Source organism: Lolium rigidum, chromosome 6 (assembly GCF_022539505.1).
Source record: "Lolium rigidum isolate FL_2022 chromosome 6, APGP_CSIRO_Lrig_0.1, whole genome shotgun sequence".
NCBI classification, from domain to species: domain Eukaryota; kingdom Viridiplantae; phylum Streptophyta; class Magnoliopsida; order Poales; family Poaceae; genus Lolium; species Lolium rigidum.
The window spans coordinates 202123140-202137558 of record NC_061513.1 but is presented as its reverse complement, the minus strand read 5'-3'; the positions used below and the strand labels follow the sequence as shown (position 1 = coordinate 202137558).

Genomic DNA, 14419 nt, shown 5'->3' with positions numbered 1-14419 from the left:
CGTAAACAAAGGATTAGATGTATAGTGTGGAAGATGATGTTTGTTTGCGAAGAACAAGATCCGAGCATGCATCTATGCCTAAAAAGTCCACCTTCATGTTATCATCCGAACCCCTTCCAGTATTAAGTTGCAAACAACGGACAATTGCATTAAGTATGGTGCGTAATGTAATCAACACAAATATCCTTAGACAAAGCATCGATGTTTTATCCCTAGTGGCAACAACACATCCACAACCTTAGAACTTTCCGTCACTCGTCCCGCATTCAATGGAGGCATGAACCCACTATCGAGCATAAATACTCCCTCTTGGAGTTACAAGTATCAACTTGGCCGAGCCTCTACTAGCAACGGAGAGCATGCAAGAACATAAACAACATATATGATAGATTGATAATCAACTTGACATAGTATTCAATATTCATCGGATCCCAACAAACACAACATGTAGCATTACAAATAGATGATCTTGATCATGATAGGTAGCTCACACGATCTAACATGATAGCACAATGAGGAGAAGACAACCATCTAGCTACTGCTATGGACCCATAGTCCAGGGGTGAACTACTCACACATCGATCCGGAGGCGATCATGGCGGTGAAGAGACCTCCGGGAGATGATTCCCCTCTCCGGCGGGGTGCCGGAGGCGATCTCCGGAATCCCCCGAGATGGTATTGGCGGCGGCAGCGTCTGCCGGAAGGTTTTCCGTATCGTGGCTCTCGGTACAGGGGTTTTCGCGACGAAGGCTTTAAGTAGGCGGAAGGGCGGAGTCGGAGGGCTGACGAGGGGCCCACCCCATAGGGCGGCGCGGGCCCCACCCAGGCCGCGCGGCCCTATGGTGGCGGCGCCTCGTCGCCCAACTTCGTTTCCCTTTCGGTCTTCTGGAAGCTTCGTGGAAAAATAAGACCCTGGGTGTTGATTTCGTCCAATTCCGAGAATATTTCCTTTGTAGGATTTCTGAAACCAAAAACAGCAGAAAACAGGCACTGGCTCTTCGGCATCTCGTGAATAGGTTAGTGCCGGAAAATGCATAATAATAACATAAAGTGTGTATAAAACATGTGAGTATCATCATAAAAGTAGCATGGAACATAAGAAATTATAGATACGTTTGGGACGTATCACGCCACTCTTTGATCGACTGTACGATGTCGAGATGCGTTTGGGCTTTGGCAGATGCTGAACTGACGGAACATATGAGCCAAGTCCAGGAACCAGAAGCTCGCAGCTGGCTCTTTACGATGTTTGATACAGTCCCTTATGAGCAACTGGATCTGCTGTGTGTTACTGCCTGGGCGATTTGGCATGCACGACAATTCATGAGGGTATCTTTCAGAGCCCTCTAAGAAGTCATCATTTTATCGAAAGTTTCCTGGCTGATCTGGAGCAGTCGGGAAAATTGGTGAAGACAACCACTGTGGGGCTTGGGAAGAAGGCAGTGCCGAAACCAAACCCGCGGCTTGGATTCCCTCCCCGGTTGGAGTGGTGAAGGTGAATGTGGATGCAACAGTGGTGCGAAACAAAGATCATGGTGTTACTGCAGCAGTGGCACGGTCGGCAGAGGGCCAATATTTGGGGTCGTCGGCTGTTCTCATAACAGGTATCTCGGTCCCGGAGGTGTTGGAGGCGATTGCGGTTCGAGAGGGCTAGAAACTGGCGCTAGACATTGCAGCTAGCAAGATCAAGGTGGCCTCTGATTGTCTGTCAGTGGTAAGGGCCTGGAAGGAGAAGAATCTAGGGCGGTATAGTCACATTTTACATGAAATATCATCTTCTTCGGTAGTTTTTTCTGAATTCTCTTTAGTTTATGAGAGTAGAGTTTCAAATAATGAGCCACATGTTTTAGCTCGGTCTGTGTTGGGCTCTCCGGTAGGGAGATACATGTGGCTAGGTGTGCTGCCGAGGGGCGTTTTGTATTCCAGTTTTCCTGAATGAATAAAGGAATGGATGTTGCTCCAAAAAAAAAAAAAAATTGCGCAAGCGCAACGAGATGCAGGGTGCATCAAAAGCACCCGATAAAAGAGATGTGCGAGAATTACAGCCTCCGTCTTTTTTGGGACAGAGGGAGTATATACAGAGGGCCTAATTTGATCGCGCACACTTTTTGGTTACTAACAATTTCTTCTACGCGTTGTTGCAGAAGCCAAGCCTTGGTTATCTGGTTGCCTCGATTTAGCATATTGGGTAATCAACCGTCGTTTGGTTACATGCAAACTGCCTAATAGATTACCCAGCGGCAATGTGGTGAGATTATCAAGTATATAGGGATAATTGCAATTCATGCAAGATCTTTTTCTAATATATGGCACATGATCAATATAACAAACATAGTAGTAGCATTGGATCACAATCAAGACGATTGTGTCAAACGGCCCATGTATAGCCCAAGCGCCACTGCCGAAATAAGAGTCGTACAACCCAAGGTCCACGACTCGAAAATAGACTCGACTGCACATGTGCATCAAGCGGTATGTACAGGGCGATTTCCCATTGTGCCGACCGCGCTGGACGAAGGGAGTCAGTTTTTTTTTTGTCATTTTTGTTAAACCTACTTATTTAATTCTGCGAGTCGTCCCGTTCGTTAATTTGGTACATTTAGTTCGGGTGTGGCTACTCCGTAGTTTCTCAATTATTGTACATTCAAATCTAACCGGATTCCTACCCGTCACAACCGGTAGCCTTTTTTGGCAGAAAAAAACAAGGCACCGAATAAGAAACAAATCCCGTGTGCTTGAGGAGGCATGGAGGGAATATCACACGTACATCTCCTCTTGGCGCCAAAATAATTTCATGAGCATTGTAACTGGCGCCAAAAAGTCCATGCATGATCATCTCTTGCAGATTGAGGTTTGCAAGATGGGCATCTTTGGTTCCGCCTCCAAGTGAGGCCTCGCCACCACTATTGATACATGGCCCTTCCTTGACGACCGCGGCAGCTTAAAACATCATCCTTCCTCGATGCCTTGTCACTGGCAGTGAGGCAAGAGACAAAGAAACAAGATACATATAACTACTCATCTCACCTCTCACCTTTATCCATCCCTAGGATCTTGGGTACCTACAAGTCCATGGATCGAGACATGAGATAAAAAAAAAGATACATATCTTCTATTTAATCACCACACAATATTCTCATGTATTAGATGCACATAATTGATGCGAGGATTCACCTCAACCCGCAGCCCGTGAGGACTACTCACTCATATCAATAAGATCAATGATGGTTTCCTAAAATACATAATTCAAAAGAAAGGTTTCGCCTGGATTGCGATATTAACATTAGTTGAAACAAAAAATCCAATGAAAAGGCAATCAAACCGAGAGATAAGTGGTGGAAAATCCGTAGTAAAAAGCATCAAAATTTAGAGCTATCACATATATATGAGTTTGGCATCTATCTGCAAGGTGTATTGCCTATTACTGTGTTGAACCTGCGAACCATAAAGAGACAGTTAGAGAAAACAATGGTATTATGCGATAATTTGAGGATTCTATGTGTTTATGAAGTGTTAATGCTTTGTTTCAAGCAATTTATAAGAATAGATCTTAATTGCCTGTAGTTCCAGTTTAAACCCGGTGAAATGAGCAGGCAAGAAAGATAAAAGGTGTTATGTAAATTCTGTTGGTTAGTATGCATAACTACATTAGGATCACATATCTACACACAACTAAATTAGAGATAAATTATGTTATTAAGATTACATTATAAGATCAATATCATTCATGTAACACCCCGTCATCACCTCATGTCTACGCCTTTAGCCACTAAAAGTTACACGTTACTACTTCCGGTGAAAACTGGTTGCTGATATTATTTATTGCTTGTTCTATTGCTTTGAATTAACTTCCATAAAATCACCGCTTACTTTGTGAGTTTATTGATATGGTGCCGTTGAGAGTGACGTCTCAATTGCTAAAATTTTGTTAATATTCTTATGTTCCCCTTCTGTCGAATTATAATTAGAAGTATCAAGACATCTAGCAATCTAGCTCTTCGTGGTTCGCTACTCATATTTTCGAAACTAGGTATGAACAAACTGTGCACTTACAGTCGTCAAACTATTTTCTAACTGCATTGCCGGGGAGTTAAACGCTTTCGATCTTTGTTTATTTATTTATCTTAATTTGTTATTGTTATACTAAAGTTGTTTACTAGTCTGGTTGAGGCTTATGAACCAACTCAAAGCTTACACCAAGTTCAGGGACTTCAATATTGCCATCATGAAGGGAGACCCGAACGTAAATAGTCGTAATGAAATTAATCCTCAAAATTTTGCAAATTTGTCGCAAAAATAAATTTGCAGGAGATAGTACTGATAAAGATCCATATGAACACTTAGACTGAGGAACTGTACCAAGCTGTCATTGAGAAACCGCCCTCCTTCATAGGGGTAGGGTGTAGTGTGTGCGTTCATAGGGGTGAGTGTATGCGCGTGTATGTGAGCGCCTGCGTTTGTACTGTGTTTCTCAAAAAAAAAAAAAAAACCGCCCTCCTCGTTGCGGACGGCGTGTCCCAAGCGGTTCCTACTTGACACGGCAAGGGGCCCCAACGTGTCACGTTAACCAACCGTGCGTGACCCGACTAGCAGGGTCCATGTGTCATAGGCACCGTGCCTGGGCGCTACTGTTCCCAACCGCCATATATATATATATATAGGCCCAAGGGCACAACCGTGAAACCGCAAAAGGAAAGCCTGAATAAGTAAAGAAACGGAGACGCAAATAAAAAAAAACTCGTCTCCAACTCGCCTCTCGCATTTCCCGCTTTGCCTCCTCCACCCTCGCTCCCCCTCGCCTGCGTCGTCGCCGCCTCTCTCCTAGGTTTAGGGTTTCCGCCGGCGGCGACCCCAGTCAAGGCTTGTATATCATCACGGCGTCACCGGTGAGTCCCTCTTCTGGCCCCAACCATCTGATCCCTGCTTGTCGGCTTGCCTCTCCTAGTCTCTCTCCTTGGCCGTAGCGGTGCCGGTTCCACCCTAGTTGCCGTTCCGGGATCGCGCAAGATTGGATCTGTTTTCCCCGTGGCGGGCCGGGGAGTTAGGGTTGGCGGAATCGTGGCGTGGAGTATCTGGTTTTGGTTGTGTGTAGATGGGTTTTGGATCTAGGATCTCCACGGGGGCGGTGGCGTGTGGACTGGAGATCTGTTGATAAGTCTCCTTCATTGTTTAAGGTTTTCTTAGGGGAAACAACAGATTGATTAGGGTATTGCGTCTTATGTTACTTGAGCCGTTGCTGGCTCGATTTATTATTGGGCTGACTAATTGGTAATTTGAGCGGCTAACTTCACTAGATTAGTTTCGAAATCAGCCTGTTGTTTTTCTATATAAGTGGTAGAATTAGCTGAGAGTATGACAAACTGCAGGCTTGTTTTCTTCTCTTAATTCTTGGATAGTCTAAAACCTTGGGAAGGATGGTGGCAACCTATTGTTATGTGGCCAACCTAGAAAATCTTGAACAACACTGAATTGAATCTAATCCCGAAAGGACTCATTCATTGGATTTGACCTTCCAGCTTACCCATCTTACTATCTTAGGAGAATTTCTGATTAAAGAGAGTGTTGCTATCACTATTACATACTTCTTCTAATTATTTGTATCACGCCAGTTGCCTGCGATATCCTCTCACATGTTTATAAGTTGTTGTATATATCTTACTGAATTGCATATTTCCTTGCTTATTTTTGTGTGTGCCCTTTTAACTAGTATAAAATACCTACCGAGAAAGATATTGTAGCGCAATACGTGGAGTTTGTGTTGCTGTTTTTTTCGCCTCCTTCATTCATCTGTGCGAATCACATTGTTATTTTTTTGTATAACAGTCTCATTATGACTCATTGCAGCCAAGTTTAGGTACTAGAGTAGAAAGAGGGACGTTTTCTTCCAAGCTGTGAATTTTATAGAGATGGAAATGACCCCTGAACAAATGTACGGACAAAGCCTTTATGTCCCTGCTAATGGAAATCCCTATACATATGGTTATGCAGGTAAATTCTTAACTTGCAGCTGGCTGCTTACGCTGCCTTCTTTCTTCCTGTGTCATTAGATTGTAATATACTCTTCTATTAAATGCAGATGTTGGATCACCTATGGATTGGTATAACCATCACAACTCTTTAGGATTAGGATATGATGCTCAAGGTGTTTATTATCCGGTATAACCATCACAACTCTTCAGAAATCTTTCTTCGCTAGTTGCTCATTTTAGGTTCGTCAAATTTAACATGTTTCTCTCGCAGGCTTTCAATACCGATGGCACACAGTGTGTTTACTATGCAACCTCTGACAATGGATCCATCCATCCTTCCTACAGCCCTTACCATATAGATCCTTCTTTCATGGTTGATGGCTCGTTTCCGCCACAAGAATATGTTGCTGATTCTGACCCTACGTGCCAAATAATTCCCTCACCCTATTACATTCCAGCCGTTCTTCCTTATGCGCAAGATGGTGTCCTGGGAAACACAGCAACACCACTCCACCCATCTAGTGTTGCGTTTATTCCAAGCATGCCAGTTTATGCTGCAACTTCCACAAATCATTTGTTGCCTTCAGTTGCACCTGTTGCCCCCAAAAGCGATCTTGTCGTGAATCCACCTGTACAGTCTACCATTGTCTCGTCAAAGCAGTTTCAGAACCATGCAGTGCTACCAATGGTTCAATTGCAGAATCCACTTCCAGTGAAGCAAGAGCTGGCAAATGGGTTGATGGTGTCTGCTAAACCTCCTCATACTTCACAGGTAGGTGTGCGGGTTCTTGTGTGACTTCCTTGCTGTTGTCCTCTTTTGGAGCTTTGCTGTATAGCATTATAGTAACATTCTCTATTTTTTTATTGAGTTCAAGCTACTGTAGGATCCAACGTTTTCTCTCCTTATGTGGTGTATAAACCCTTCAGCCTTCAAAATGAAAAATAATCAGAACATGTTCCAGTAAAAAGGAAAAACTTAGAATAATAATCATGCTGTCACTCTAAAGCTTTTGGGCACCAGTAGTTTTTGATGCTGTAATCTGAATAGATAATTATTATTTCCACAACCTGCGAGATCTGTTTAAAAAATAGACTTTTCTATATATTAGTCTTAATTTCTTTAAGATCTTTTTGTGTTTCTTGGGGGGCCTTAGCTTGGTGACATTGTGAAGATGTGCATATTGGGAAGTAACATTGAATGTGAGAGTACTTTTCAAACTGCTATATATTTTTAGTGTGAAATAATTGCCAACTTGCCTGCCCTTGCCCCCTTCTTTTGGAGGACAGGGTGGGTGCAAATGTTAGATGGCTAATCATTAATGTAAATATCTAATAGAAGGTGGTTATCTGTAACTGCAGCATGAAGATGCATTTCGAATGTTCTTTTTTGTGTACCATGGCAGGATAGTTTGTTTATATTTTGAAGAATATCATATTTTATCTGAGCATAGTAGCTTCTATATTCTCCAGTGGATGTAAAACCTTGTACTTTCCCTGCGTGGTCATTCAAACACCCTCATTAATAGCTTCTCACTGTTAATATCACAGTTGACACATTATTTTCCTGTGCAACAAATGTGTCTTTCCACCTTGAGCTGACAAATATTATTGCCATGATTAGGCATCTACTGATATGATCGATAGACCAATGCCTACTGTAAAGCATTTACCAGCGGCAAAATTATCTGGAAATAACCGTTTTGCATGTGTTGGATCTGATCCTCAGAAGTGGGCTGCTGCTGAGAAATTCCAGCCGACTTCAAAGCCGAGTGGCCATCTTAATGCACATGCCATAGTTGCGAAATCCTACACATCAAAGCTCGCTGTTGCCAATTCAGATGGGACAATCCTTATAAGACCTGAACAATATAATGGCAGCGATGTACGAGTGGACTATCCATATGCAAAATTCTTCGTTATCAAGTCAATTGGTGAGGCTGATGTCCACAAATCAATCAAGTATGGTGTATGGTCAAGTTCCTCCAGTGGAAACGGCAAGCTGGACTGTGCATTCAGGGATGCTGACAAAATAGCTAGGAGGAATAATACAAAGTGTCCAGTTTATCTGTTCTTCTCTGTGAGTAGTTCTAGCTCTTACACTTCCATTCTTTTCAAAATATTGTTTTGTGCTGAAAGTTCAGATTACTAATCTGAGACGTGATTTATTAGGTGAATGGTAGTGGGCACTTCTGTGGCATGGCTGAGATGGTTGGTCCGGTCGATTTTCATAAGGACATGGACTTCTGGTGCCAGGATAAATGGACTGGTTGCTTTCCTGTAAGATGGCACATCATCAAAGACGTACCTAACTATACCTTGCAGCATATCTTGCTTCAGAACAATGAGAATAAGCCTGTTACACACAGCAGAGATACACAAGAAGTAAGTATTCCTTTTAAGTTCCTACTGAGTTGCAGCATCTATCTTCCAAAGTACATGTGAAACTAGTTTCGGTCCATGGAGTATTGGAGTGTACAATAGTTTTGACATAGTTTTGTTGAATTATGTTCACCTAGCATTTTTTCTGTTCTTTTGGGAGGTTTCAAGTGTACAATTGGCGTGTGTTCTTTTCATGATTATGATGATCTTTATTTCAACTGCAGATACCATACATTCCTGGAATATCTATGGTCAAGATCTTGAAGGACATCAAAGTGAAGGAGTGTCTGTTTGATGATTTTATGAGATACGAGGAAGATGAAGCAAGAATTAAGCAGCACCGATGGTCTAAGTTGAGCCACAATGCTCCAGATTTTGTGCCAGTCTCACAGCGTAGGAGGGATGCGTTTGAGGCTCCGCAGCCAAAATTGGGAAGCGTTCTGATAGACAGAACGTCAGAGATACAGAATGTGTCGGATAAACCACAGGAGTGTAATGGGACCAAACATCAGGATCCATGTGCAGATGCTGCTGAAAAACAAGTTGGTGGCGAGGCTGGGAAAGAGAATGGACATCAAGAAAGCCGCTGTACCGGTAAACAGGGTAACGAAAAAGCCCCGAAGTCTTTAGCTAGCCAGCCACAGACTTCAACATTGAAGACAAGTTTGGATGGGAAGCAACAATACTGGAAGAAGGTGGAATCCCCTAGAGTGAATCCTGATGGTGCTGCTGTACAGGGATCATCAAAAGTAGCTGAAAAACATGTAAACGGAGTCAACCCTAGCTCAGCAGTTGTTGCTTTGGAGGCACCTGATGAAGAAACAATTTCTACGAAAGTCGGTTCTCTTACAATCAGTGGCAAGGCAAGGAAGGCTGACGATGAGAGTCACTTGGTTGATGTTGTGACCATTGGCTCGTTGCCAATCCGTGTCAGCAAATCTGTTGAGTAGTAGGCAGTTTTCCTTTTGGGTTGGTAGTCTCTTTCTGGTCCGGCTTTAAGCATTATGTTTCAGGTTTAAGGGGGTGATGAATAGAAGAAAAACAGTACCTAGATTCTAGTTTCCTGGTCAAGAAAAAAGATCGACAATTTTCCCGACAGTTTGTTCTTTGTTTTTTGGAAAGGATGCAAGGACAGTGAAAGATGTACTCTCTTGAAAATCAAGAAAAAAAAGTGAAGATGAAAGTAATTGTGTGGAATTGGGATGCCAGCTTTTCCATTTGCTTTATTTTCTTGCATTGAATATGTTGATTGATGCGACTTGTCACTGCAGATACTAGTATTCTCTGCTCGGCTCCAATTCGTGGTTGCTGTTGGGTGAGCCATATTCTGTCGCCAATTTTGGGCCTTACATTTGGTTGCATATCTGTTGATGGAACAATGCTACTGTGCACTTGCCCTGTTTTAGTGTCCAATGTTTCCTGAAGGTGCATTTCTTTTGAGTTACGTTTGGGACAATTTCTTTTGAGTTGATGTTTGCGGCAAAATAATCAAAAGGAGTATGATGGATATGTTGTCCCGCTTCTTGTTTTGTGTAGACGCCCGTATCCATACGGTGCTCTTTGGTGCTGAGTAATACTTGTTACCTTACGAGATGTGATGTGCAGAGCAGGGCCAGTGTCACCCACGGCTGAAAAACGTTTGCTTCTCTGAAAGAAAAGAAAGATGCGCACCTCTCGACCGAGCTACACACTTGTCCTTGACATCTCTGCCAGGCGAGGATCCCGGCTTTGCTTGTGTACTTGTTTAGCATGTGTGATACCGACACTTGCTCTCTCGTAGTAGTAGCAGGGCGAGGCAGAGGTCCGTGCAGAGGCCACCATGAATGGCCGAAAGAAGAAGCCATAACCCGCGCTAGCGCTAGCTATCGTGTACGCCAGCGCAATCCGCACTTGTGCTGCAAGCGACGGTCCAAGATGGACAGACGCTGGCGTACATGTAGATGGTCCTGCAGGCACTAGACTAGTGGCGTGTTGCTTGGGGGCGGGGTTGCTCCGATGCCACGGCCCGGCACCTACCCGACCGACGACCGACGAGAGCGTGTCCGATGCGCCGTCGCCGTTGCAGCCGGTGGCGTACGGAGCACACTTTTGCCGCGGAGGCCACGACCCGGCCGGGAAAAGAAACGAAAGCCACTAGACCGCTGCCGCATCTCACCAACCACCGCAGTCATGAGTCGCACGATCCATCCTCTCGCGGAGCGACACGGGTCCAGCCCAGCCTAGAAGGGCATCTCCGGTGGCCGACGCAAATAAACCGCCTTTCGGTCCGCGCGAACACCTGAGAAGCAAAACGAGTGACCAATGTCAATGGACTGATTCATCTGTGGCAATCCATTCGCGGCTCAAATTTGGGTTGTAATCGTGTCGATGCGGACAGAGAGCTTGTCCGCGCGCGTGCCCTCTCATTTCCCTCTTTTACCCCCAGGGCCTGCCGACATAGAAACCATTCCCTCTCCAGCCACCGAAAAAGTCAAAATTAGGTGGCGCCAAAACTCTACCTTGCGATGGACATCATCGCCGCCATGGTCGTCGACCCCACCGCCCGATCTACCACCCTCGCCTCCCCAACACCCGCCCCTACCCCAGTGTACGACCAGACAACGCCCTCCCATCTCGGTGGGTGTGATCGTCGTCACCGGAGGTCCCATTCTACTAGGGAGTCCTTGAGTCTCCTGTCCTTGACCTTAACCACACGCTTGTGACCGACGGCTTGGGACTGGCGCCTTGCAAAGAGGCAAGGGCAATCCCGGCAGAGAGCATGCCCATGCCCCACAACCTATTCGACAAAATTAATGACTGATGCTATGCCGATTGACAAGGTATGCCTGCGACCCATATGCTTCCTTGTCCATTATCTTTTGCCATCAGCTTCTCATGCCAACCGGTTGGCAGGTCTACTATGCCGAGGACAATGACACATGCATGCACGCGATGATCGATGGTGGCGGCTGAAAGGACGAGATATCGCCTAGGGTGCGTGGCAGTGGGGTGAACAAACGTTTTAATTTTTTTTTATGGATTTGACATGTAAGAATGCGTAACTAAACTAACGTTTATTTTACAAGCATAAAACCTAAATATGCTAGGCTTAACAAAATGCATCAACAACAAGATACACTAAGCAAGATAAAGTACTTCAAGCACGGTGACTATCACAAAAAAGTAAACCCGAGTATAGATGTAATAACCCAGAATATAGGAACAACGAAGGGTAGATTTAGAAATGGGATGTGCATTTCATCGCAAAACGGGGGAAATTTTCGCGCCTTATTGCAACTAAACCTAAGAGGGTCGAGGTTCTCTCTCATTTTGCACTTAGGGTTAGGCAATGTGAGTTAGAGAAATTTCGACATGATCTCTTTTGTATCTTGTTGATTTGGGGAATGAATTCATTTGACAAGTTATAACACATTAAACAATAAGCAATAAGCACTATGAATATTGAATTCACAATTCAATTACAACATAAGAATTAAAATGACTTTGAATTTCAAATTGAATATTAAATACAATATTTAATCCAGAATATAAACATTATATAACTCAAAAGCTCATAAACAAAAACTTGAGCTTTATTGATACACAACACAAATTACATTGTCTTTACAATATTCTTGATACAAGAATTGATGAATAATAAACAGAAATGAAAAAGGAAAATTACAATATTGTCCTAAACTAAAATCTAGACTAAATGCCTTGAAGAATATCTTCTGGTCATATTCAACTTCAAAACCTGCAAAACAGTATCACAAGTGCTAGCCAGAATATTAAGTGTTAGAAATTCAGTTTGGACAGAGTGAAGATATCACAGAAATTCAGTTTGGACAGAGTCCACTGTCACTGCACACTTGTGCTTGTCCAAAGCCTGGACATCACAAGATAGGATCAAGCAGACCAAGACTGAGCACCACAGAGGGCTCAAGTTTCGACGATATGACGACTTGAGCTGGGCAAGTCACAGCAAGGCCATGCAAGGGCTTAGTCACAAAGCAAGTCGGGCTTGTGTGTCATGGCCAGTAATAGAAGTAGGGCTCATATAAAAGCAACACAAACCCTAGAACAATGACCGATCGACCAGATAAGAAATTCACCAGGTAAGGGTGAAGTTAGAGCAACACAGAGTTCATCCAGTTCTTGCTCAAGAACAGAACCAACACACACAAACCCTCAGCCACCAGAAATCATGGTGACCTAGAAGATCAACCAGGATCTGGAGGTGAAGGGCTGTGAAATCAACCACAAGTCTGCAACAACAAAACATTTCACTCTAGGAGCTGGAACAAGGTATACCAAGTTCCTGGAATAGATCCAATGGATCTAATCCATAAATCATGCATGACACAGTCATGGGATTGAGCAGATGCTCAACAGGGTGAATCATCACTTGGTTTTCACCAAGGATCACTGCTAGTCTAAAAAGCCACCAAAATAGAAACCATCCAGATACAGATCTTGTGCACATAAGCAAGATCTTATGCACAGATAGCACCAGTAGATGTATTGCAATAATTAGCAGCTAGTAAAGACTACACAGAAAATCCTAGGCACATAACCATCAGTAAAACCCTAGATTTCATCACAGGCAAGCATATTGGCATTCATATCTAGTATGATCCCCAAACATGCAAGCAAAGTTGAGTAGCCCACAAGATCCAACCAAACATGTGAGCAACCAATCAGTAGCAAGGCTACTGAGGTCACATCACACTTTGCACCATTTAAAGTAAAGCCAAATACAGAACATCATTATCCAGAGTGGATTCAGATTCATTTGCTTGTTAAGTAATCATGAACAGCAAATTCATATACAAGCAAGTAATTTAGATCATCACTGCATAAGAAGTTCATCATGAATCAATTTAATCAAGCATGAATATGTAATAGATTCATGCTAATTATTGACAGTAGCACACTGTGAGGCAACACAGCACAAGTCACTGCATCATAGCCACTGGATCAAGTCCAGTGAGCTAGGATAAGCAACAACACATGTATACAGTAAGCATAGTGATGCTTGAGCATCAACATCAACAAGTAAAATGATTCACTTAGCCACAGAATTAATCAATCACCAATCACTTACATTTAATTGATCAAATGGATCAATTGAATCAAGTCAAGCCACACAGATAAGCTAGCCAACAAGAAAGGGTTGATCCAATGGATCAATGGCTTACACAGGAAGCACAAAAGTATCTCACACACATCACTGGCATTCACAGGTATCACAAATGCACAGCAGTACACCTAGACAAGCAAGTGTAGATTGCCAGTAAGCATAGCAAGCTCATAAGCATGAACAACATAGCATAGCAAGCTCATAAGCAAGCACAGTATAGCATAGCAAGATCAGAGCATGCTAGAAGCAGTAGGCAAGCAACAAATGGCATGTACAGCAAGCAAAGCAACACTGGCCAGTACCAGAGACTGGTAAAATGGCTATAGCTTGCAGAAAATGGAGGCACAGGCAACTTAGGCAGCTATGGCAAGGCTCTGTATGATCACAGGATCACCAGAGAGCGAGAGAACAGAGGAAGAAGAAGCACAGTAGCTTGGGAGGCGCACAGGCATGGAGAGGAGAAGGAGCGGATCACTTACATGCGCCTGGTGGCAGAGGCTATGGCATGGCGAGGCAGTGCTCGCGCGGCCATAGCAGCTGCAAGACCCAGGGTAGGCGCCGGCGTTACGCCGACGAGCACGAGCACCACCATAGCAGCACGGCACGGAGACGACGGCACAGGTACTGCGAGCAGCACCTGCGCCAGGTCGGTCTCAAGGGGCGCGCACGTCGACGGCGTGGACGAGAGTTCGCCGGAGACCACCAAATCGCCGAGGCGATTCTCAAGTGGATCCAGAGAGGAGGCGATTCGCCAGGAGAGGAGGTAATCGGAGAAACCACGCGGACAGATCGATAGATCCTCTCGCGGCGGTCCAGATTAGGTAGGTGGCGAAGGTACGGAGGCCAGGAGATGGCCGGAGCACGGCGGCGGCCATGGCGGCGACGCCATCGCCACGGGAGTCGCGAGAGATTAGGGTTAGGGCGAGCGAGTGAGAGAGACGCGTAAGTG

At 44.3% G+C, this 14419-nt stretch overlaps 1 protein-coding gene across 2 annotated transcripts; it reads left to right on the top strand.

Annotated features, from left to right (window-relative positions):
* The first annotated feature begins 4713 nt into the window (after window positions 1–4713).
* LOC124661956 lies at window positions 4714–9601 on the top strand. 2 transcript variants are annotated; one of them, XM_047199846.1, is made up of 7 exons: window positions 4714–4886; window positions 5845–5988; window positions 6077–6156; window positions 6241–6741; window positions 7696–8046; window positions 8139–8351; window positions 8573–9601. In XM_047199846.1, the coding sequence occupies exons 2-7, from the start codon at window positions 5907–5909 to the stop codon at window positions 9296–9298; spliced, it is 1953 nt and encodes a 650-aa protein (XP_047055802.1). In that variant the 5' UTR covers window positions 4714–4886; window positions 5845–5906; the 3' UTR covers window positions 9299–9601. The 2 variants fall into 2 exon arrangements, with proteins under 2 accessions (XP_047055802.1, XP_047055801.1); XM_047199845.1 differs by having other exon boundaries at window positions 4715–4886; window positions 7591–8046; window positions 8573–9535.
* The last annotated feature ends 4818 nt before the right edge of the window (window positions 9602–14419 follow it).